Source organism: Myotis brandtii, unplaced genomic scaffold (genome assembly GCF_000412655.1).
Source record: "Myotis brandtii unplaced genomic scaffold, ASM41265v1 scaffold958, whole genome shotgun sequence".
NCBI lineage: Eukaryota > Metazoa > Chordata > Mammalia > Chiroptera > Vespertilionidae > Myotis > Myotis brandtii.
Genome location: NW_005371960.1, coordinates 492,468 through 518,559, shown reverse-complemented (window position 1 = coordinate 518,559; position 26,092 = coordinate 492,468). Strand labels below are relative to the sequence as shown.

Here is a 26,092-nt window from a genome sequence, read left to right as displayed (position 1 = left end):
CCGTCTCCCGTCCCTGAAGCAGCCGTGATTTATGTGGGGGTCTATTTTGTTATTTAAGCGTGCACTCTTTTCAAAGAACAGCCCTCAAAACTCCCTTTAAGTGCAAGGATCTCTCATTTAGTCAGGGACTGAGTTCAGTGTTCCTATTCTCCTGACCGTGTAGGCGTCTTCCCTTTGCCTGGCTTCATCTTGGCCAACACGCTGGACATTGATTATTCCACACAAGTGAGAGGGAAGATGGAGACAGAGGCAACTTCAGCCTCCCATCCTGGTGTCCGTGAGCAGATCTCGGGAGAGATTTCATGGTTGTGAGGGTTTTCACCAGACCGCTTCCTCTCCCGTCCTCTTTGGTTAGTCATTGGATCGCTAGGACTGCGTGTGCTTCTGTGGAACGCGCCCCACAGCCTCCCGGCACGTGCTAAACTTTGTCTCTCCCATTTAGAAGAGAAGCCGGACTGCTCCAAGGCCCGCTGTGAAGTCCAGTTCTCCCCGCGCTGTCCTGAGGACTCCGTCCTGATCGAGGGCTACGCTCCCCCCGGGAAGTGCTGCCCCTTACCCAGCCGCTGCGTGTGCGACCCCGCGGGCTGCCTGCGCAAAGTCTGCCAGCCGGGATACCTGAACATTCTAGTGTCAAAGGCCTCAGGGAAGCCGGGAGAGTGTTGTGACCTCTATGAGTGCAAACCAGGTATGCACGCGCCTGTCTCAGCAGCCGCGTCCCTCCTCAGCAGCCCCGCCTCTCCTTCCCTGTGAAGATGGGCATTCTCATCACTGCGCGTCTGTCGCTGTGGGCTAGAGGAGCCTGATTTCTGGCCTCTTCTTCAGAGAAGCAGAGAAATGATTCCCTGGCACCACAGTGCCTCCAGAGAGGGACCCTGTCTGTTTCCCTTTTCTTCTTTGTCCCCCTCAATGTCTGCCTGATGGGAGAGGTGGGGTTAAAACTTACGGTACCTGCTGCTTCCTTCCCCCCAGAAAAGGTCCGAGCCTTCATTTGCAGATGTATCTGTTGCTTTTAATGATCACATTTAAAATAACCGTCATACATAAAACAGAAAGTTATTTTTAGGTGCATACAGGCATCAGGATGCCAGACGTTCCGTAAGGGAGTGCTCAGCCCCGATCTTCCCTCTTGCCCGTTCCCCGCATCCATCTGTTGGCTCTGATAGCATGTGCCAAGTCATCTTTGGCTGTTCACTCACCTTCTTTGCCACGTGTGATCCGCTGTGGTGTCCCAGCTGCTTCTTGCTTTAGGTTATTTCTAACTTCCTTGGTCTTCTGGCAGTGTATCTTGCGTGGTCTATGAATAGGTTTAGGCTCTAGTGATTTCCTCTTTACATGTCTCTAACCATTAGTCACATTTCTTTTACCTGCTGGATAAATGCTTCAAGCAAAACAATCCTTTGTGCATCTCTTGAACTGTTTTATCAGAAGCGCATCTACCCACGTAACCACCGTTGGCTTAATGCTCTCTCTGTGTCTTCATCTGAACTCTTAAGTGTCTTGTCCCCTGCTCTCCTTGTGCGAAGACCTGGGACGCATTACCGTTCTCGAACGTTGAGTGAACTGAACGTGCCCGTGTTAGGACAGGCTTCTGGGAAGCGAGGCCGCTGTAGAAATGTGTCCCGAGCCAGGGTTTCATTTGGGGACTCAGTCAAAATGCCAGTACATGTCACAGTAAACGGTGCCTCTGTCTGCCCCTTCCAGTGTTCAGCGTGGACTGCAGCACTGTGGAGTGCCCCTCCGTTCAGCAGGCCGTGTGCCCCCTGGATAGCTACGAAACTCAAGTCAGACTCACAGCGGACGGTTGCTGCACGCTGCCAACAAGGTTGGTCTGTCCTCAGTTTATGAGCTTCCTCCTGTCTTGTGTGTTAGCATCCTGGGAAGCACAGTTTCAAGCATGCAGTTTGTTTTCCCCAACAATTAGGGAAACCCGATCTTCTCCTGTTTCTGCGGAGAAATCACTGAACTGTTACTACAACTTGGTATTTACCTGTGTGGTTCCTCGGACCCAAGCCAGGTGTTCCCAGGGGCAGTCACTAATCCTCACAGACCCTTCATGTCGGGGTGCCGTGCACTTCTGCAGGCTGGGAACTGTCCAGGCAGACATGCCCCTCAGGAGGTAGCCAGGGAGGCAGCGAGGTGTCCATCCATAGCGGGCATGTCATTCGATCCTCTACAGTGACTCTTACAGGAGCTTGACCATTGTGACCACTAGTATGAAACCCTGCATCATGGAGTTCTCCCCAAGGATTCTTCACATTTGTAATCACATCTACCAGACCTATTGGGGACTCAGTCAGAGGCAAAGAGGAGTCTATGTTTTTGCAGTACTTTCTGGAGTAACAAACACATCTCTCTTTGGCTTGATGGGGAGAAAAAGAGGCTGGCTTTCTAGTCGTAGCAGCAGGACATCCACTTAGCCTATCGGATGGGCTCATCCCCGAGCGTGAAGGGCTGCAGGTCTGTAATGAGGGGCTTCCTAGCACCACCATAGAGCTGGCCCTTGGGCTTGGCTTTTGGGAAGACCCTGCTTAGAAACGGGGGGCTTACATCCTGCTCCTTCTAAGATGCTCTCTCGCCCTCTGCCATGACCTTCCCCAGGCCACTAAGACGTCATTTAGACTAAGTCATCTCATTCCTTTCAACTTTTGCTCTACATTTACTATCCAGACACTGCCTTCTTTCACTCTGTCTCCCTCAGTCCCAGTGCCAGGCACTTGGCACCTGTGTTTGTTGCATGAATAGTTGTGATTATGCAGCTGGGAGTATCTCTGATCCTTAGTGAAGGTAAGTACCCATTATTTGTCCGTAACTGGAGTAGACTTTCCAGGCTGTTCTGATAATTACTTCTTTCTTCTTTCTTGTCTTAAAATACATGAGTTCTTTAACACCACCTCACCTTTGTCCTGTCCGAGACCCTGAAATTCTCTCTGACATATTTGACATGACTTCCCTGTTCCTTACACTGTATCATAAAACAGATACAAAAGCTTCTGTGAAGATAATGTAATAGTGGCACAGCCCCTTCTTATGATACTGTGACAGGAGAATTTGCGTGCAGATGCTTGGAAAGGGGTGAAGCATCGTGCAAACATAGGGTATTACTAATCAATGAAGGAAGGGAGTGGAGCATCGCTGAAAGTAGCAGATGTCCCTTCAAGGTCTTTATGAAAAGGAAGGTGGCGTGGTATATTCCAGAACCCAATTAATCACAACAAAGCCGGTTGTTCGTGAACAAGCCCTTCAGTGAGGAAAAGGGACAGCCCTCATTCACTGCGATCAGGGTAATGCAGGACCATCTGCGTGTAGGAGGCACGCCAGGGGCTCGGAGTGGGTAGAAGCTACGGGAAGACCTCTTTAATCTCAGTTGAAGAAGAAACATTTTCTCACAGCTAATGATGTGCTGTAATGAATTGGGCTGCTTCCTGAGATAGTCTGAGCTCCCTGGAGCTGGAGACGGTTCTTTCTGTCTGGATGGCCACCTGCCAGGAATGCTTAGAAGAAATGTGATGTTGGAAAGGAGGTTCAGCTAGAAGCCGTCCGTCTTTCTCTCCAAGCTTCTGTGAGTCTGGTAAACATAAACCTGAGGATGGTTATTACTGTAGGGACGTGGTTTTCGACTTTGCATTCGGAACTGAGGCGTGGTCAGTGGAAGGTGCCTCTGATGAAGGAATGGGGAACATGGAGAAGGAAGTCATTCAGGCTCCCACTGTAAATTATTTGCAGGGAAGGGGTAAGTTCTCACAGCTCTTTAGTTTCCTGTGCTTTAGGTAGTCGGTGACCCCTGCTTCCCGCCCCCGCCCCTTCTCCACACACATCCTGTGTTTCCACCTGACATGGCCCCTCCCCGAGCGCTCTCACGCTCCCTGCCTTTTGCATTTGCACTTGACTCCTCTCCCCCTTCAACAGCTTTCACTCCTCCTTCTGGATTGCAATTCCCTCTCTTCAAAGTGTTTTTAGTCTTCAGCCCCTACGATGACTTAGGTGTACCTCCTCTGCTCCCTTTTAACTTAATTCCTGTGCGTCTCTTTATCATAGCACTTTAATAATACATAACATCGTTGATTCTTTTTGTCAGCTTTTTTCCCCACTCTGTGTGATTCTCAAGGGAGGAGAATATTTGAGAGGCTCTAGTACCTGGAATAGGATTTGATGTATACCAACCTACATTTATTGATGAATGAACGAACGAACAAACGAATAAACAAATGCGCCCGTTCTTAGGCATAAATGACTTATATGTTGAAGAAGAGGAAAATTATCTTCCTGCCTTGGCTCACTTTAAAACCCTGCAGTTTTTCCCCAACCCCCTTCTTAATGGCCCAGTTCTCAATACTTTATAAACCATCCATTCCAAACACCAGCTCACCTTTCAAAGCACAGGGTGCCTTTATCTCTCCCTTCCACCTTTTCTAATATTGTTCATCCTGCAGGACTCCAATTAAATCCCACTTTACCCACAAAGGTCTTCATGCTTCAGCCAACTCCTGTCCCACCCCGTAGGAACTCCCAAAATAGACCTTCCCATGTGGCAGTTCATCATATACTTCCTTGCATTGTTCTTGGTGTTACATGTATGAAGTCTTGTCTCACCAACAAAAGGATGTTTCTAAGGTCAGAAATTGTGTCTTTCTTTTCCTCTGTGCATGCAGTAAATACTGAATAATTGCTAAGTACAGAATATGTTCAGACTGTGGCTTAACCTAGTTTAGCATATTACGTAGGTTCCTCCTTTCTAGGGAGGACAATAGACAAGTCATACTTTGACAAGAGAATAAAAACCCAAACAATCATGTGGAAATGGAAATAGAAAGAAGAGAGCCTCGTAGGTAGTAATAGTGGTAGTATTTTAAGAGGGGGAAAAACCAAAACAAAAAAACACGACGTAACTTTGTTCCTATGTATGAACCATGTTCAAAATTTGTTCTCATAAGCATGATGTTTAGATATAAAGAAGATCATTGTAGAGCATGTAAAATCCTGTTATGATTATTTGACCTTTACTAGCATAATTGGAAAGAGCATTGCTAAGAATTTAGAGCCATCTTAGATAACACTGATTATGTGGAGAATTCAGAGGAGAAAGGCCCTGTGCAGTTAGGACAACATCAGATGAAATATCAAAGTTTGGCGATAGAGACTCACCTTGGGTGAAAGTAACCACCCTTTTTGTAAGGATGTATTATGCCTTCCATAGACTACAAAAGGAATGTGTGGACTTTCTCCCACCTTATCTTAAAAAATAATCCTCTCCCTCCTTCATTTCCATCCGAATGGAGTTGCCATTCCCAGTGAGACTATGTCACCTGTTCAGGTCGTTTGCTGCCCTGTTTCTGGGTGAGTCCTCGCTCAATTTGTTAATTTTCTTTAGAGTTGTCTCTTTTCAGTTCAGTCATTCACTCAGTTATTCGTTTATTCATGAATTGAGCCCTCACACGTGACAGACACTGACTCTAGATGTGCCTTTCACACGTGGGTATCCCCTTCTGTGTCTGCTCCTGACCACTCTGGTTTTCCCACCTCCCTCTGCCCTTTCTAAGCACAGGTTATGCCTTCGTTCCTTGCTGCATCTCTTCTTTTTCATAATGGCCCATCATCCTGTGTTTCCCTCTTTTTTGGTGTTTCATCCTGTGTAGACATCATTCTTATGTGATATAATTAGCTTTTAACCATTTTTAGTTCTTCCCTCCCTCGGCTTGGTCTAGGTTTCCAGGCCCCCTGCCAATTCTTTCCATCTTTTTCTCTTCTCTTGGCCCTGGACTGTGATGGGAGCTCTATGGCAGCTCATCACACCTTTCAGAAGGTAGTGAAAGGGAGTGAGTGCACTGGGCCGTACATTGGGCCTAAGCACTGCATGATAAGAAGGAGAAATGGGACTGTCCATGTGGCTCATGGCACTTTAATGTCTTTGGAAGGCCTTTTATATGTGTGTGTGCAAACACCTCCAAGCAAAAGGAAGCTTACAGCCAGACAGTTAGGGTAGTCACTTGGATCCCAATGACGTCTTTGCAGAGAAGGAAAAACAAAAAATTCTGTAAGTAGCACGTAGGGTAGCAGTACCAAAGACAGCTTAACTGTGTACTGTGCCTTGCTGTTTACAAAGCATTCACTTTGGTTATTCTCATTTTATTGTCATCTGGCTCCATGAGGAACTTACGGACATGAAAACGGGTTGAGAAATACGTGACTTGTGCAAAATCATAAGTGTTCTCTGGTACAAGGGACAGAGCAGGTCCAAGTCTTGAGCCCACGTTCTTTGATTCAAAGGCCTGTGCTCTCATTGCAGATTTTTTTGATGATTGTGTGTGTGTGTGTTTTAAGTCCAGGAAATATATCAATGAATATGAATTCAGGTCTCAATGAATATGAATTCAGATCTCATCCACATACTTATTTATATCAGCATAGAACATATTAACACGATATACGTATGCTTCAGTTACTCATTGCTGTGTAACAGGCACCATCAAATGTAATAGCTTAAAACAACAATGATTTATTATTTCTCACAACTGTGTGATCTGGGCTGCTCTTCTATAGTCAGCTGGCCGGTCCTCATCTGAGGCTGGGAGGTCTAAGGTGATGTCACTCACATGTCTGGGAACTCAGCTGGGATGGCTGGGAGGCCTCCTTACCTGAAGGCAGAATTGAGAGGAAGTAGCAAAGCCTTAAGAGACCTCTTGGAAGTCACACAGCACCACCCCCACCATATTCTCTTGGCCAAAGCAAGTCACCAGGATAGCCCCGATTCAAAGAGCCGACAATAGATCCCACAGGAGAAACGGCAAAGAGTCTGTGGCCATTTTTTAAGCTGCCACAGCATACGTTTAGTCATGTAGGTGCTCGTTAGATTTCATTTTCTGGTTGTAGAAAGTGGAGGGCTGCAGATATGTGACCCTTTCCCAAGGGGAATGTCCTTCTGGCCCTGGGGCTCCCATCCTCAGGTGTCCTTCAAGCAACCTGGTGGTTCAGCTCCTTTCCCTACCTTTCTGGGTCTCTCTTCCCTTGCCCATCAGCAGTTCGCCTGGGAGCAGACTTGCTCGAGGAGCCTCGGAGAACCACCTCAGCTTTAAGCATCATTTAGCCAACCTTTCTTTTTTAACTCGCCTCCTTCAGGTATGTTGTGACTACTTAGTTAAACTCAGTGCTCTCTCATCACCCGAAGGGAATGCCACAAGACCTGCCTAATGAAACCAAGTCAATTCCAAAACAAGCCCACAATAAAACCTTTCAAAGGTGTTGCATGGAAATTCTCCTCTATAGTGGTTGATTCAGTAATGGTTGTCAGAGGGAAATGGACCCACCAGATGAGTAGAGGGTAGACCCAGCCTGGGCTGTACACCTGGGCATCCCATGTTCTCCTGTGCCAGCCAGCCCTGCCCTCAGCCCCAGGGGGGCTATTTCTCCAGAGAGCTCCTAGGACACAGTTTTTGTCTCTATACTCCTCACTCTTTGCTATCTCCAGTGTGTGTGTGTGTGCCCGATTTTACAGAATCTTCCCTTGACCCCTGTAACTTTTCACCAGTCTTTTTAGATACAGGCTTCCAGGGTAGACATTAACTAGTTAAACATCTAGACAGTGTTACCTCTCTACATTATTCACTTTCACTGTAACTCAAATGAGGTTTTCAGTACCCTGTGCATTTTGATTTGTTACATAACTATTTTTATATTTTTATTAAGATGAATGAGGGTCATATGTTACTGACAGTCACCCTTTCTAAATTTATTTTAATGAGATTTGTCCCAAACTTTTTGTTCTGAAATGTTCTGTTATCAATTTCTGTCTATAAATAGGCATTTCCTAAAAGTTATGGAGAAAAATCCAGTCGGATTGTTTTGTGGTGGAAATAAGTCATTGTTTATAGTGTTCAAACTTAAAATAGGGTTTCTCCTGCTCGAGCCCAGCACAGCGAGCCCAGCTCCCTGGCTCCGGCCTCTCCGACTAAAATGTCCCGTTCTCTTTCAGAACCTGTACCCGGAACAGTTATATCTCTCGCTTTCTGAGACACACACACTCTTCCCCCTCCACCAGGGGGCAGGTTGTATTTTACTTTTAAATCAAGATATAGAAACATGTTAAACTTTTTCTTAGTCCAGCCCTAGCCGGTTTGGCTCAGTGGCTAGAGCGTCAAACTGATCTTTCTCTCCCTCTCCCTCTCTGAAATCAATAAAAGTATGTTAAAAAATGAAAGAATTAGTCCAAAAGAATTAAAGATTTTCTATGATATGTTAGATAAATGTTGACTGCTATGTGACTTTGCAATGGAAATGTAGTCGAGCCTGATTTTTGTAAGGATGTATTATGCCTTCCATAGACTACAAAAGGAATGTGTGGACTTTCTCCCACCTTATCTTAAAAAATAATCCTCTCCCTCCTTCATTTCCATCCGAATGGAGTTGCCATTCCCAGTGAGACTATGTCACCTGTTCAGGTCGTTTGCTGCCCTGTTTCTGGGTGAGTCCTCGCTCAATTTGTTAATTTTCTTTAGAGTTGTCTCTTTTCAGTTCAGTCATTCACTCAGTTATTCGTTTATTCATGAATTGAGCCCTCACACGTGACAGACACTGACTCTAGATGTGCCTTTCACACGTGGGTATCCCCTTCTGTGTCTGCTCCTGACCACTCTGGTTTTCCCACCTCCCTCTGCCCTTTCTAAGCACAGGTTATGCCTTCGTTCCTTGCTGCATCTCTTCTTTTTCATAATGGCCCATCATCCTGTGTTTCCCTCTTTTTCGGTGTTTCACCCTGTGTAGACATCATTCTTATGTGATATAATTAGCTTTTAACCATTTTTAGTTCTTCCCTCCCTCGGCTTGGTCTAGGTTTCCAGGCCCCCTGCCAATTCTTTCCATCTTTTTCTCTTCTCTTGGCCCTGGACTGTGATGGGAGCTCTATGGCAGCTCATCACACCTTTCAGAAGGTAGTGGAAGGGAGTGAGTGCGCTGGGCCGTACATTGGGCCTAAGCACTGCATGATAAGAAGGAGAAATGGGACTGTCCATGTGGCTCATGGCACTTGAATGTCTTTGGAAGGCCTTTTGTATGTGTGTGTGCAAGCACCTCCAAGCAAAAGGAAGCTTACAGCCAGACAGTTAGGGTAGTCACTTGGATCCCAATGACGTCTTTGCAGAGAAGGAAAAACAAAAAATTCTGTAAGTAGCACGTAGGGTAGCAGTACCAAAGACAGCTTAACTGTGTACTGTGCCTTGCTGTTTACAAAGCATTCACTTTGGTTATTCTCATTTTATTGTCATCTGGCTCCATGAGGAACTTACGGACATGAAAACGGGTTGAGAAATACGTGACTTGTGCAAAATCATAAGTGTTCTCTGGTACAAGGGACAGAGCAGGTCCAAGTCTTGAGCCCACGTTCTTTGATTCAAAGGCCTGTGCTCTCACTGCAGTTTTTTTGATGATTGTGTGTATGTGTGTTTTAAGTCCAGGAAATATATCAATGAATATGAATTCAGGTCTCAATGAATATGAATTCAGATCTCATCCACATACTTATTTATATCAGCATAGAACATATTAACACGATATACGTATGCTTCAGTTACTCATTGCTGTGTAACAGGCACCATCAAATGTAATAGCTTAAAACAACAATGATTTATTATTTCTCACAACTGTGTCAACTGGGCTGCTCTTCTATAGTCAGCTGGCCGGTCCTCATCTGAGGCTGGGAGGTCTAAGGTGATGTCACTCACATGTCTGGGAACTCAGCTGGGATGGCTGGGAGGCCTCCTTACCTGAAGGCAGAATTGAGAGGAAGTAGCAAAGCCTTAAGAGACCTCTTGGAAGTCACACAGCACCACCCCCACCATATTCTCTTGGCCAAAGCAAGTCACCAGGATAGCCCCGATTCAAAGAGCCGACAATAGATCCCACAGGAGAAACGGCAAAGAGTCTGTGGCCATTTTTTAAGCTGCCACAGCATACGTTTAGTCATGTAGGTGCTCGTTAGATTTCATTTTCTGGTTGTAGAAAGTGGAGGGCTGCAGATATGTGACCCTTTCCCAAGGGGAATGTCCTTCTGGCCCTGGGGCTCCCATCCTCAGGTGTCCTTCAAGCAACCTGGTGGTTCAGCTCCTTTCCCTACCTTTCTGGGTCTCTCTTCCCTTGCCCATCAGCAGTTCGCCTGGGAGCAGACTTGCTCGAGGAGCCTCGGAGAACCACCTCAGCTTTAAGCATCATTTAGCCAACCTTTCTTTTTTAACTCGCCTCCTTCAGGTATGTTGTGACTACTTAGTTAAACTCAGTGCTCTCTCATCACCCGAAGGGAATGCCACAAGACCTGCCTAATGAAACCAAGTCAATTCCAAAACAAGCCCACAATAAAACCTTTCAAAGGTGTTGCATGGAAATTCTCCTCTATAGTGGTTGATTCAGTAATGGTTGTCAGAGGGAAATGGACCCACCAGATGAGTAGAGGGTAGACCCAGCCTGGGCTGTACACCTGGGCATCCCATGTTCTCCTGTGCCAGCCAGCCCTGCCCTCAGCCCCAGGGGGGCTATTTCTCCAGAGAGCTCCTAGGACACAGTTTTTGTCTCTATACTCCTCACTCTTTGCTATCTCCAGTGTGTGTGTGTGTGCCCGATTTTACAGAATCTTCCCTTGACCCCTGTAACTTTTCACCAGTCTTTTTAGATACAGGCTTCCAGGGTAGACATTAACTAGTTAAACATCTAGACAGTGTTACCTCTCTACATTATTCACTTTCACTGTAACTCAAATGAGGTTTTCAGTACCCTGTGCATTTTGATTTGTTACATAACTATTTTTATATTTTTATTAAGATGAATGAGGGTCATATGTTACTGACAGTCACCCTTTCTAAATTTATTTTAATGAGATTTGTCCCAAACTTTTTGTTCTGAAATGTTCTGTTATCAATTTCTGTCTATAAATAGGCATTTCCTAAAAGTTATGGAGAAAAATCCAGTCGGATTGTTTTGTGGTGGAAATAAGTCATTGTTTATAGTGTTCAAACTTAAAATAGGGTTTCTCCTGCTCGAGCCCAGCACAGCGAGCCCAGCTCCCTGGCTCCGGCCTCTCCGACTAAAATGTCCCGTTCTCTTTCAGAACCTGTACCCGGACAGTTATATCTCGCTTTCTGACACACACACACTCTTCCCCCTCCACCAGGGGGCAGGTTGTATGGCTCTCCCATTTCAGAGATGGATCCTCACCCAATGAAGGGCCCTGCCCAGTGAGTGGCAGAGCCAGGCTGTGCTGTTAGTACAAGCCCCACCAGGCAGCCCTGTCCTGTCAGCCTGAGCCCCTCCCCAGCCCCACTCAGAAGGCTTAATAGTCCATGTCCTATACTTTGCTTTGTTGTCCTCTGTGAGCGAAGTACATATGAACAAACTGTCCAGCGGCTAAAGAATCGTCCATGCATCATGTGTCACCGTGCAGAGAGCACCTGGCTGAAGTTGAGCGCCAGAATCCAGGCCCCTTTCTGCATGAACTTGGACACACCTCTCACTTCCTCTGGGTCTGCTTTCTTATCTGTGAAAGAGGGAGGAGAGGAGGGATTTGATGACCACAAAAGTAACTTCAACCTTGACATTCTTTGACTTTCCTAAACCCTTTAGAGGGGAGGAACCCACGCCGCTGGCAACAGGAGACTCCTGGGAAAGGAAGGAGAAGGAAAGTTTTAGAAAATCCCCGTGTCCCACAGATAATGGGGAAATACATGATTTGCATAGTGAGAGGAAGGGGAACAAGTCCAAATGAAGTCATGAAAGAATGGTGGTTACTTTTTTTTCCTCATTTTTTCACTAGGAAACCTTAGAAATGGCAAAATGAAATAAACGATTAGACTAACGATTTAAACCACAGTCATCAGCGCTGGTTGAATTGTAGAGCTGGGTGATAATCCAATAAAGTAGATTGCCTGTTATGTTTTTAAAATATACCTATGAATAGATAGTTCCTTATATAGCAGATGCAGAGGCGATCTGACCAAAGGCTGAATTCATGGTATAAGGCTTTACTCTTAGAAACTGCTTTCCAATAGATCGTGGTTTCTACGAGCTGTACTTTCCCTGAGGTTCTGTCTTTGTCTCTCTTCCCTGTAACTCCTGTTTATTTAGCTCTTCCATATTCTTATTGGAGTGTTCTGTATTTCACACTTACACACAAACACATAGACACACAGAGCATTGCCTTCGGGGAGGAGTTTTAGATTCTTTGTTCCTAACTTTGATTGGACCATCACTTCCTTTTTCTCTTAAAACAAAAAGCAGTCTGCCGAATTAAGTTCCATGTTTTTGTTTAAGCCTCAGTTTTGTTTCTCTCTTACAAGACATTCACCTTAGAAGACAATTTCCAACTCACACCCTGTCATTTTTCATAATAGCTCCAAACTCTGTAGGTCCAGGAAGTGAACTAAGATAAAAGGAAGGATGCCAACCCCATTGTAGCTGAGATATGTCAGATATACAGGCCACAACCAGAGCAGCGGGGAGGAACTCACCTTCTCCGTAACATGCACAAGTTCATACTGCTACTTCACGTGGAAGATCGAGGATGCTTCGTTCCCATTCCTCGGTCCTGGTTTCTTGGTGCGATACTGTGTTTTGGTGACGGAATCTTAGCAGATTGCTAGCACACTGCTTCCTGTGAAGGATACAGATATTTCGGAAAGGAGCTTCCAGAATTCACAGCCTGAAGTTGACTCATACCGGATGAAGCCAGCGGAATGGAATCTTTGGCAGATCGTCTCTTCCCTTCAGAAGCACTTGAGTTGAATCGGAATGACTCTAACCCCAAAGCTACAGTGAGTGAAAACAGGGCGCAGATTGGAAAGTGCTCAGGGGGGACCTCATGGAAGACAGAGAACACAGGGCTTGGTGTGGGGAACGGCGACGAATAAGAGGGCCCAAGCTGGAAGGAACTCGACAGCTTAGCAGATATCACCTCGGCCAGTTCAAAACAGCTTCAGGCCTTTGGAAAGTGATAAGAGAACGCACACCAACTGAGTAGTCTGCCCTCAAGAAAATGAATGGATGGCATTGTACCAAATAAGAAAACCTGAATTTAAGAAAAAGCCATAAAGTAATAATGCCAGCTCTACGTCCAAAGTAAGAAACCAAGGACCTAAAAAAGAAAAAAAAAGCACACAGGGAATAACTAGTGATAATTTTTCATATCCCTCCCTATTTGCCTGCATTTTTAAATCTTAGGATGACACAGTTCCCATCTTACTGAGAACTCGGTGGATTTTCTTATTCCTCTGCTCCAGTAACGTCTGAGTCGTCCCTTGCTTCTGAGTAATAGTGGTGGAGGGACGGTGTCAAGAGTGCTTTCACTTTGTTTGCTAACCTACTTCCACTTGGGTGGTTGAGCTTCCCAGAGCTGCTCAGTCGGCTCTTATCTCCAGAGCCTCGGCCATCATCCTGCTGTTTAAATCTCTACGAGGGTGTTGGGGGCACGGGGTTGAGGATTGCACAGTCGGGAACACGGGCACATTAGCCCAACCAGGCACATACATCAGAGCCGGATCCGGAGGGTGGCTTGGAATTGACAGATTTTTTTAATCATAGCACTGGGAGCACGCCCTAGTTCTTTGAGATGGTATTAAGCTCTTTAGATCACTAGGTAATATGTACTGTAGGCCCATATGCTTTTAATATCGTGTTAGGTGATTAAATTGCTTGTATAATACCTACTTAAATAGCCAGTGGAAACTGGCCCTAGAGATGCATTTTCACAAGGACATTATCAAACCTTATAATTAATTATCATGTTCATCTATTCCCAGGACTTTGTCTCAAAGAAGATGGCACTTAATAATAGCTTTTGTTTCCTGTGTTTAAAGGTCAGTCTATTGGTAGGCAAATTTCTCTCATTCACTTCACTTTTTTGGTGGTTTCCTTTCATTTGGATAATTTATCCAGCTGCTTTTAAGGGGAAACGTAAAATTATACAATATGTAAAATATGCATTAGCATAGCACAGATCTAAACCATTTCTCTGACTCCTGACATGCTATCATGGTAGCGTTCTCTCAGTTTTTAAACACATGCGGGGGGAAAAGTTTGGAAATGTATTCGAAGCCCTTCTTTCTCAACTAAGAAAAGAACATCTATTCTGTTGCCCTCTGTCACAGTAATTTTTGGCCCAAAAGAGCAAGTCATCTCATAACTAAAAAAAGCCAGAGTCTATATTAAACTCTGATGTTTTTAAAACAAAATAGTTGTAGGAATTCCATGTTGTTATTGGACGTGTCCCCAGATGGAGGAAGCTGTGCTTTCCTAGAAGTAGAGCCCTTGCCCGCTGGAGATGAACTATCTCCCGTGCAGAGACGTTAATCTGTCAGTAATTTGCTTCATATGTGGAAGCCCTGCGCTTCCTTCCCACACGCCTTAGACCCGTGTTTCACCGTGAGGTTGACCAGTGTATAGTGTATAGTTTTATTTATATGGGTTTCAGTCCTGAAACAAAGCTCAAGGCTCTCCCTCTGGCTTCGTTGGCTTACAGTTTGGTCTGAATGGGCCTGGCCGTCACCAGAGTCTAAATACATGCCCTCTGACTGTCACTGAAAGACTCAACTGTGAATTCCATTACACTTGCGGGAAACTTGGAAAGCAGACTCCACCGCATGGATCGTGCGAACCCTGCCCAGCCCCATTGATGTTATCATCCTCATGGCACAGGCCACCAGAACCACGGTGCCACACAGCTCTGCAAAAGTGTATTGGGAAGTTGTTTACATCACAAATAAGCAAACCTAAAATGTTAAAAATCCTCCTTCTTCTGGAAATGCCAACCGCACCCCCAAATTCCATAGCATGTGTTCCAGTCTTCATTTGCACCTTTACGTTGGGTGGGAGTGACCGGGCTCCTCCTCGCTGTGTAGGCACAGTTTGCAGAGGGCTTGGGGTTCTGTTCGCCCAGTAGATATGTAACCGCTTAACTGGGACCCTGAGGGTCAAGACAGCTAGTTTCTCTTGGACATGCTCTGTCAGTCCAGTGTAGCATACAGACGGCCGCCTTTTAAATGCTCTCTCCCTGGCTTTGCCCTTGTTTGGAAAGGAAGGAAGTTGTATCTCATGGCTCCTGTGATGACGTGATCAAGTGCTTTGATTTCCATAGCGAGACCAGGGTTTCTTGAAGAATCTTCTGACACTTCCTAAGACATTAGATTGTGTAGTTTTTGATGGCAAGGATGCACCTTATATAGTGCCTAACACAGGTAAATAATATATGCTTTTAGTTACATTTATAGACAGTTCATCTGTGGCAAGTCCCACCATCAGTGGTTTTGGTGTGTTCAGGGAACAAATTTTTGAGTATTTATCTTGTGCCAGGCATTGTACTACCTGTTGGGACTAAGATGTCGTCACCAGTACGAAGGAGCTTGCAGTCTAAAGGGAAGGCGAACATGTATAAATCACTAGTGTTTAAACTGCTACATGCTTGAGAAGTAGAAGTGTGCAAAAGGAAAAGTAAGCTCACAGAGCAGAGAGAGATTAATTCCCATTCGGAAAACTGTCAGTTTTGACTTTTGAGCTGAATCTTTAAGCATGAGTCAGAGTTCGGCAGATGGAGAAAGAGGAAAGGGCATTCTAGGCTATTGGCGTCATTGCTTTTTAAACTTTTAATATGTTTTGCGACTTAAAACATTCTAATCCCACCTATCTTTATGATTCAAGAAGAATAAAATTCATGACAATTGTTTTCTCCTCAGATGACCTCCTCTTTGCAAGACTGCGTCCCTTGTTTAAGATGTTTTCCATTAAAGATGCTTCTCTGTGTGATACGCAGGCTCCCTTAGCCATCCCTGGCCAACCTCTCTAGCCACGTTCCCTGCAAGCCTCCTACAAGGTCCCCCAGTCCCCTTCCCAACATAATATGCTCCTGGTGGGCTGAACTGTTTGCTCCAATCTAGACACACTGCAGTCTTTCTTGTTTCTGTACATTTGACTAGGTTTTCCCCTCTTCCCAGAATGTCCTCCTCTCCACCCCCACGCCTCCCCACTTGATGGACACTTCGCAGTCTGTGCCCTTCACACTGCCGGGCATGGGTCCACACAGCATCAGCTGTTTACCTTTGGGCCTCTGGTCAGAAAAAAGCATCCTGAAGAAGTGGTCCTTGGGGGCGAGTGGAGGTTTGCCATTGACATGAGGAACTTCAGTGTTGAGGACATAGGACAGCTACTGCTGCGCGTGTGCTTCTCCCCGGCAGCCCTCGGCAGCACAGAGGAGGAGGTCATTGGTTTGAATCGCAATTTGCAATTGGCAGCCTTGGGACTGAATTTGACCCCCCCGCCACACACACACACGTTTTCCTTTTGCCTATTTTTTAGGATGGGGGGGTGGGGAGGCATCTTTAGATTACTCATCAACACTGAAAAACTGGAGGCTTCATGTGAAAATCTGGCTTCTCTGGAGCGTTTGGAAGGTATAGCAACACCGCCCAACTAATTTCTATGCGGAAGGAGTAGTGATGCCCCCTCGGAGCAGGGACCCTCTTGAGTTGTCTGGAGTAGCTCTGCCCTCCAGGACTCCTGCCCAGCTCCTGCAGACTTCAGGTTTGCCATCTCCGGGCTTCACTAACTTAGGGTTGGGGGTCAAGGGACCAGATGCAAACGCAGGTTAAAGGGGCAGGACGTTTAAAGGCATCATGAGGACGGTGGTTCAGGTAAGCCCCAGGGGTTTGGGGCTGTCTCATTAAGGAGGTACACTCCGGGCGAGCCCCAGACTGAGGAGAAAGGGAAGGATCTGGGGAGGAGAGGTGCCGGTGCCGTGAGGGTGATGAGTCGTGCGGGGAGCACACGGATGAGAGAACTGGGTGAGCCATGTGATCAGCGAGCAGGATGTTTCACTTGAGAGAGTTCAGAGTGTTGTGGCCATCGGGGTGAGCGGCTGAAGGGGAGCGGGAGCCAGAGTCACTGGATTCCAAAAATCGGGTGAGGTCAGGGTGATGAAAATGCCTTTCCCACATAGACATGAAGCCGTCCAGCTTATAATTACATGAAATAGCTAGCAGGCGTTGAGTGCTTCTGTGTCCGAGGTGCTTTGCACGTATCCGTTTATTTCATCTACATAGCAGTCCTATGGCATATTTTAATGATCTTGGCTTTTACATATGGTACAATTGAGGCTTAGGGAGAGGATGTGACTTGCCCGAGGCCATATGGCTCCTAAGTGGCCAGAGCTCAAGTCTAAGGCTGATGTGAGAGTGCTATCTCTGGACTCTCCCTCCCCCCCATAGGCAATGGGTAGGAGACAACACCTCCTCCGAGGGAGGGCTTGGCTGAGAGGAGAGCAACCAGGTGGGGCTGCTAGCCAGAGGCCAGCCTGGAGAATGTCCACCTCCCGTCAGCCCAGGTGAACAAGTAAGGGGGAGGGGGGCAGTTTGCGGTCTCCCTGGAGGAGCTGCAAGGAAACAGCGTTTTCAGGCGAGAACCAGGTGATAAGTAGGAGAGGGTTGAGTGGTGCCCTGTGTGGTGGTGTTCAGGTGTTGAGAGGTGGTCCCCACAGGAAAGGTGGGGAAGGTGGGGAAGGCAGAGAAGGCGGCGTGGAAGGGCGAGTCCCGGGAGCAGAGCAGGACTCTGGGGATGCACCTTCCCTCCGGGACAGGAGGCCAGAGCGTCCTCACTCTGCACTGATGACCGGAATCAGAGGCCTGGGGCTTGACAGCCCCACACACCCAAGTGGACACGGGCTTAAAGGCAGCTGTTCCAGCCCTGCTCGGCCCAGCAGGCTCTGGAGGAGCGTTAGCAGCCCAGGCAGCAACGCTTGGCTCAGGTTTTCAAATAGACGGGTTGTCCTGACGTCATGGTGGTGGTCTTCACCGGCCCCGGGAAGGGGATGGGATAGTCCACATCCCACTGTTCCCCCGTTGTGATTATGTGTTCAACGCCTCCCTGAAGGGAAGGCAGGGCCTGTGTGCCCCCGGCCGCCATGCAGCTTAGTGCCCTCCTGCATGTCCGCACTCAGCCAATGGGTGCAAGATAATCACCTGCTCACAAGCTAGCCAACCCCACATCCCAAAGCATGCATTTCTCATTTCTCGTGCAGTCGGCAATCCTGGCTCCGAAGAGAGAATGCCTTATGTTCCTCTATTAAAACTTACTCTCCACATCCAAACCCGAATCCTGGCTCCGAAGAGAGAATGCCTTATGTTCCTCTCTTAAAACTTACTCTCCACATCCAAACCCGCTCCTCCTTCCCGGAGCACACTGTGTCCCTTCTTTTTCTGACTGGTTTTCCTGCGTCTCTCCCCTGCCCCCTCTCCACCCTCCGAGGCCACCTGGCCCACCACAGCCTAAGGAAGGATGTACTACTAGGATTCCACACGGTGTATTAATGAAATAACTATCAGGAACGGAAAGTACACTGACACATAGAACATTCCTATTCTGTAAAAAGTAGCTCCAACTTTACTTAAATCTGATGTACTCTCTCTCTACTAATTACATTTATTAACTCTTTCAGGAATGTATACGTTTTAAAAAAGAGGCTGCAAAGAAAACATCCAAAAAGAATGGGTTTCCCACCCGAGGGTCCAACTACCATATGGAAAATTGTATTCCTCTCCACGGAGGTTTCTTAGGGTTATACTTTTTCTCATGTCTCCCCAGGAGAGATTTACTACTAAGTCACAAACCTCCTCCCCCTTTGCTCAAGCTAATTCCTAGATGATCTCTCATTTCGCCCACTCAGGCAGAAATTTCCTTTCAGTCAACAGCAAAACCACTCTGCATTTTTGGGTGTTGTTATATTTTTTTTCCTGGGAAGCAGGGGAGGGGGCTGCAATTGGAGGATGTGCTCCACTACAGGGGAGGTATAAATTGAGGCTATTAAAGGGTGTCCCAACATTCACGCAAAAAGTAATTTTGATAGAAAACACAGGTTTATAATGAAAAATTTTAAATTTTTTATTGATTCATAAAGTATACAATATAAGGTTATGTATGGAATAGCATATCGGGTAAATGGCCTCCACGGCTTTGCTGGCACATACGCACTCTTTTGTTATTGCCTGAGCAGCCGCATTTTCGAAGAAGAATGGTCCGATGATGCGTCCAGCCCAAAATCCGCACCAAACAGTGACACGTTGTGGACGCATTTGTTTCTCAACAATCACTCATGGATTTTCTGAACCCCAAATGCGACAATTTTGTCGATTAATCAAGATGAAAATGAGCCTCATCAAAATTCAGCCACATTTATGCAAAACAGTCATGGAAAATTTCAACAAAAGAGTGCGTATGTGCCAGCAAAGCCGTGGAGGCCATTTACCCGATATGCTATTCCATACATAACCTTATATTGTATACTTTATGAATCAATAAAAAATTTAAAATTTTTCATTATAAACCTGTGTTTTCTATCAAAATTACTTTTTGCGTGAATGTTGGGACACCCTTTAATAGCCTCAATTTATACCTCCCCTGTAGTGGAGCACATCCTCCAATTGCAGCCCCCTCCCCTGCTTCCCAGGAAAAAAAATATAACAACACCCAAAAATGCAGAGTGGTTTTGCTGTTGACTGAAAGGAAATTTCTGCCTGAGTGGGCGAAATGAGAGATCATCTAGGAATTAGCTTGAGCAAAGGGGGAGGAGGTTTGTGACTTAGTAGTAAATCTCTCCTGGGGAGACATGAGAAAAAGTATAACCCTAAGAAACCTCCGTGGAGAGGAATACAATTTTCCATATGGTAGTTGGACCCTCGGGTGGGAAACCCATTCTTTTTGGATGTTTTCTTTGCAGCCTCTTTTTTAAAACGTATACATTCCTGAAAGAGTTAATAAATGTAATTAGTAGAGAGAGAGTACATCAGATTTAAGTAAAGTTGGAGCTACTTTTTACAGAATAGGAATGTTCTATGTGTCAGTGTACTTTCCGTTCCTGATAGTTATTTCATTAATACACCGTGTGGAATCCTAGTAGTACAAGTACTTTGCCCTTTTAATTCTATGTTTATCCTTGTTTCCTGACGAGAAGGAGCCCTAACCTCCCACATATGAAGAGTGGTTTTGATTTATGGGCACTGGTTCTCCCCTTTGGAAGGGCTCAGGCACTCAGTTCAGACATGGGATGAAGCCAGTGTTGGGAGGCATCGTTTACAGAGGACCTCACAGGGTCATTTTTTTCTCCAGATATGGGCAGGGATTTGGATGTGCTTGGGGAACATGAGGAGTCTGATGGTTTGCTGCTTCCAGATTTCCTCCTCTACCCAAGGAGTTAACTGTAGGGGATGTTAGAATAACATTTTACTATCAGCTCTGCATGGCGCCCCCCACGAGGGCACATTCCAGGGCGCCCCTGTGCTTTGCTGAATGGCATGGGAGTAGCAAAGAGGACTCCTCTGCCCCACGGCGCCTTCTGGCAGTTCCCTATAGTTTAGTATCCTCCACGGTTTCTCTCGTCCTTCTGGCAAAACAAACTATTGATTCTTCTACTTAGTAATGAAGCCCTAACTTGGTTAGGTAAGACAGCCTAGCGATACGAGACAGTATGTGGGGCATATTGCTGCTTCTCCTGCATAGCTCGGTCTTCTTTCATAGGAAAGGAGAAAGAACAGTGGGTGTCTAAGTGTGTAAGTATAGTTTCCTGCCCCCCCCCCAAAAAAAAAAAAGAAAAGATGAAGAAAGCTTCAAAGAGAAGGCCCGTCCTGAGCTGGGTGTGAAGGCTGAGGTTCTTGCTGCCAGGAAGAGACCAGCATGGGGCATGAGGCTGTGGTGCAGGCAGTAAGTAGGCATGGATGGGCCAGAATCGGACCGTGGCAGTGATGGGAATGGGGTTGGCAATAAGAGAACCGTGGGATTTTATAGTTAGAAGAAAGCTCATTGTGGTCCAACCATCTCGTTTTATGGCTGAGAACACGGAGCATCCCAGAGTTTAAGTGCCTTGCTAGTATTCACCCCTGTTCTGTAGGGGCGGGGGGCGGGGGGTGATTGTGTTGGATAGTAAATTAAGTTGTTCTTTTCTTTACTGTGCCTGACTCACAGGAAGGAGTCTTTATTGTAAATGATCGAGAGCAAATGCTCCAAATCCTCATTCTCATTAAGATGTTCAAACTAGTTGACCTTGGCTTTTCCCAGTGGAAAGTACAGATTCAGCTGTGGTGACCGAGAGCCTGCACCGGCAGGAGTCAGTTCTCAGAAAGTTGGTCCTAGATTCCAGTGGGATCCCCTGGAGAGCTTGTTACACAGGCAGATTCTGGAGCCCCGGCCCCCACTTGGAGAAGAACAGTCTTTGTGTTTAGCACTCTGCTGTCCGCGTTCCAGACCAATTCCATAGTCTTTCCGTCCACACACTGATGTTGTACTAATCAGCTTGCCACCTAAAACTGATAAAAATAAAAACTGTAAAACCAATGCATGGTCTAATCTCTGACTTATTAGCCATGAAAAAATATTCATTCTAGATTATTGTTTGGATGCCTGGATCATTTGATGTTTTCCTTTACATGACAGAGACTTGTCCCCGGCACTAAGGGAATTCACAGGAGAAAAAGTAGGACTTTGATTTTGTGGGATGAGCAGGTACACTCTAAGAGTTCAGTACCCCTGGGTACTTCTGAAGGTCAGAGGAGGGAAAGTTAAGCCTGGCTGCTCCTTGATCAGAGATGGCCTTGTAGAGTAGGGGGTCTTAAGTTGTGTGGAATTCACCAGGGGCGAAGAAGAGGCGGGGATTTTAGGCGTGTGGACATCTGAGCTGTGGCACAGGGTGATACGGGGCAGGGGAGGGTAGATGGAGTGAATGGCATGTTGCCATTGTTGTTCAGCTGCGGGGCATAAGGAGGAACCAGTGGAACCCGAAGCTGAAAGATAAGGAGAGGCTGGACTAGAAGCCCCGTGTAAGCTGTGCCAGGACCCTGGCCTCTGGCCTGCCTGGGACTCTGTGCAGACCAGGGAGCAACCAACATGAAGCATAAGTGTGCACTGCCTCTCAGAGCCTCCTAAGGAAGGGAGTGCCCTCTAGGGGCCGAGATGATGTCTGAATGCTGTTCATCATTGTTCTTGGGCACTCAGATGCCCAGTGAGCTGAATCCATGACCTGTTTGAGGGAGAAAAAGACAGCTTAACCAATCCACCTGGCTGCAGCTGTGATTACATTATGCAAACATTTATTGATATGCTACCTTGATTGGTCATTATCTTAATACTGAGGTTAATGTTAGAGGCTTGATTTTTCTGGCAGATTGCAGATACAGGTTCCTTCTTGTTTAAAAGGCCTCAGAGCATCTATTGTATGAGTCTATTTATAGGAACTGCCCAGAATAGGCCAACCCATAGAGACAGAACATAGATCAGTAGGTGCCAGGGGCTGGTGAGGCTGAGTGGAGAGTTCAGGGTTTCTTCTCGAGGTGATGGAAATGGTCTGAAATTAGGTAGCGATGATAGTTGCCCAACCCTGTGAACATAATCCACCAAATTACACACTTTTAAAAGGGGTGAATTTTATGCTATGTGAGTTTCATCTCAAAGCGGTTATTTAATTTTTTTAATTTATTTATAATTTGTTTGAGCTCTCAGCACTTCTGCTTCAAGGTATCATGCTGGTGTCCTTTTATTTTTTTTACAATATAGAAATCTCACTGCTTTCCTTCTCACTTTCATTTAGTTAATATTGTCCCCCTTTTACTCATCTCCTGTTCTGTTTCATCATTAAAAAGTATTTCTTTAACAAATCTACATGGTAGATCCAAAGAGAGCTTGAGGGAAGACGAATTATGTGAGTCACCACAAAACAGTTGGAGGAGGGCCTTGAAAAAGTATGGAGTTCTTTGAGGCTGGCCTAGAAAGACAGATGGGATCTAGACAGCTGGAGAGGAGGGGGTGGTGGTGGTGGACTGGGTAGGCAGTGCAGCCTGGGCTGGTTTGGAGAATAAAAGTGTGGCTGTAGCATAAGGAAAATGAAGACAAATACTAGGAGAGAGAGATTGGGGAAAACGGTATGTGGGCCTGAGGGTGTTGAATGCAAGGCTGAGAAGTTGACCAATCAAGTGAGGAGTAATTGAAGATTTTAGACTACAAAGTACAGGCGCACTGAGCTGTAGGATGGATATGGCATAGTTTTGGGAAAGGAGAGATTTGGGTGAGTGGGGACCAAGTTAGAGCCTAGACATTGAGGGAGGGAGGGTTTCAAACGTGAAGGATAAGGGGTGACATCAATTTAATAAGTGTCTCTTCCTCGAGTTAGTTTGCTGTCCCTCCCACTAATCCACGTTTTCTCCATCCTCTTGCTTGCTCTTTATTCAGGCATTGGGATAAAAGGTAGGAGGAAGATTGGGTGGAGGAGGGGAGGGTGGTGCAAAAAAAAAAAGAATAAAACTCAAGAAAAAAGGTGGTGAGGACAAGGTATAGTTTGCATGCTTCAGTTCTGTAATTCAGCGTTTCCTTTTCATGACTTGATGGGAAAAAAATCTAGTCTCTTTTCGTGGAAAACACAGGACAGGAGGTCTTCTTCACTTTCAGGTCACTGGGTGGTCTGTGCCTCCCTAGCCTCATCAGGAAAAGGGAGGCTGCCTACCTCCTGTGCTGGTAAACCAGAGACTCTGGGATAATTTTATTAAAGCCTTTTAAAGAATACATTGGACTCCCCTAATTTGAAGACATAATAAATTTCCTTGGCAGATAAGGGTCCTGGTGACGTCCCCCATTTGTTATCTGACAGAGTGAGCGTAGACATAAGGTAACTCATGGCCGCGGCATTCTGCTGAACTATGTGGAATTGCTATTCAGCTATTTTTCAACCTGCAAAAAACTGGCTGTTCCATAAGGTTTCAACCCCAGAGCTAGTTGCTTGGTAGTTATCTGCCACGAGCCCAGACTTGCACCTTTTCTCAAGAATTTTTTTTCTATATTAAGGGGCTAATGATCTTTAACATCTGCAAAGTCTCAAGTTCAGGGGAAGCCGTGAGAAGTCAAAAGAAGGCAACAGGTAGGGAGTGTTTGCCAAGGGAGATGCAGAGAAGGGGAAGGTGCCGAGAGGAGGCCAGCAAGGAGAAGCCAGGACATGGAGTCCTTGGACCTTTCACATGCAGTCACTCTGGTTTAGAAGTGAAACTTCAGCAAAAGGGTTTCCCTTTTCTCAGTGGCTTTGAGGGCAGTTTTGTACAGTGTCAGGTCTTCTGAAACATGCTAGCGACACCCGGACAACCGAGGTGAGTCTCTAGGAAAACAAGAGCTACTTGAATGTTGGGACCTGGATCAAATGTTAAAGGGCAAAGAGAAGACGCAGGGCCACTTAGTCACGGTTCTCAGGTTGGTGTGAATTCCGACAGCCTAGCAGAGAGCCAGGCACATAAGGGCACATACTGTTCAGTAGGAAGGTCACTGAAGGGTTGAAGGACAACAGGTGAAGACACATTTTTTTGGTTGCTTGTATGCTCTTTGGAGTTTAAATTAGAATGATTAGGCGAGAATGAGAATCCCAGCTGTCCTTGCAGGGATCTTTTATTGTAATCACATCCAGATAGTGGGATCTGGGTGGGGCCTCCCAATGATTACAATTTATGTCATCATTTTAATGTAAACAGTTTATTGCTACTGGACTATCGCAGTGCTATGGTTATGTGCTTTATGCTGCAGGGGCTGGGCATGTAAAAACGAAAGACGAAAGGATAACCCTACTAGGGACTAAAAGCCCAGTTCATATTGACTCGGTCCTGTAGGTGATTGTCCTGTAGGAAGACAGATTATACTTCGAGAGCTCCCAGCTCCACTCACAGAAAACAGGCAGACGTTTATTGTAAACCATAAGCAGAAATACCATTGAGCAAAACCTTAATTGTCTAACACCCGCTTCTCCCAGAAATCCAATGTAGCCGTCACCCCCACGGAAGAAGCCTGAGAGGCCGGCCTTGGTCTTCCACACCTTCCCAGTGGCTTTCATGGTCTTTGGTGCGGATTTTAACTTCCATTTGTTTCCTTTTAGTTCACTAGAAAGGCAGTTAAACCTCTGGACCTGATACTGAGGTTCTCGTGGACTCCAGGAGTATTTTAATTTACTAGAGATCCGAAGAACGATAGATGAGCAAAGTAGTCACTTACCTAAGAAGGGGTAAACCAGAGTTCATGAATGCGCTCATAGTCCCTCCCTGCTGGCAGCGTTACCTTCTCCTCTCGCCCCCACCGTATGTAAACACCCACACACTTCCTGGAAGGTGTCTTCTCCTGGGAACCCCCTTTGTCATTCTCTCCACCCTCTGACCACACTTCCGCCCCGGAGATCCCAGGGCCGGGCTCCCTGCTCCTCCCCGTATCACATTCGCATCCTGACACCCTGCTGCTGTGCGCTTCTCCTTCCTGCCTCCTGTTTCATTCTCTCAGACCAGCAGGCGGTGGACCACAGAGCTTTCTCCTCTCATTTTTACCTGCCGCTGTTTTCCTGCGTGTAGGCCAGTCTCACAGCAAGCGTTGAAGTTGTGGGTGCGAGCCCGCAGAGCTGGCTTCCGGCCCTCGAGCGCCTCATTCGTGCAAGTAGTGAGAAAGGCACACACAGCACAGAAGACCCCAGATGAAGACTGTCCTCTTCCAAATAGCGTTGCAAAGCCCACTTACAGCAGCTCAGGCCCTTCATATACAAAGAGCCTCTGAGCCTCCAGTGAGGGTCTGCTTCCTCTGTTAGACACAATTACAAATTAACTAGTGTGGTGAGGGTGCTTCTAGACACACAGAAGAAAAAAAAAGAAAAGAAAAAAGACTGGAAAGCCAATAACTTAATAGTTGAAAGGAGGGCCAGAAAAATCTCTGGAAAATACCTACAGGTCAGCAACAGAGCAGCAGCATGGCACTGGGGAGCCCAGCTCTGCGGTGACCGAGGGCCTCGGTGATTTGTGGGGTAACACAATGCATGCCCATAACAATGGCCCCGAGTCCTCAGCAAGATGATATGCTCAATGCTGGTCTAGTTAAAGAAGAAATGAAGTCATGCATTTATTTAGGAATATTTCTGTCAAAATGGTAAACATTTAAAATCTGGGTGTGTGTTATGTAGATGAGTCTCAGTTCTCTGGAATGCAAATTATGTTGGAGCCCCTCCTGCCTCCCCCCTCCCCGCTCCTGTGTCATCCCGTGGAGTTCCCTGGCCGCAGCCACTTTGTGGTCTCCCGACTTCTGTGTT

General features: G+C 46.3%; 1 protein-coding gene and 1 long non-coding RNA gene across 2 annotated transcripts in view; both read left to right on the top strand.

The window, feature by feature from the left end:
* The window catches only part of CRIM1 (cysteine rich transmembrane BMP regulator 1 (chordin-like)), a 151,280-nt gene that overhangs the window by 50,296 nt on the left and 74,892 nt on the right, over positions 1-26,092 (top strand). The window contains exons 3-4 of the mRNA XM_014533236.1: positions 443-685; positions 1,702-1,822. Coding sequence (XP_014388722.1) covers positions 443-685; positions 1,702-1,822 — 364 coding nt within the window. The remainder of the gene's footprint in view (positions 1-442; positions 686-1,701; positions 1,823-26,092) is intronic.
* LOC106724758 lies at positions 11,288-15,693 on the top strand. The gene is made up of 2 exons (XR_001360598.1): positions 11,288-13,838; positions 14,489-15,693. It is a non-coding gene; the product is annotated as an uncharacterized LOC106724758 (long non-coding RNA).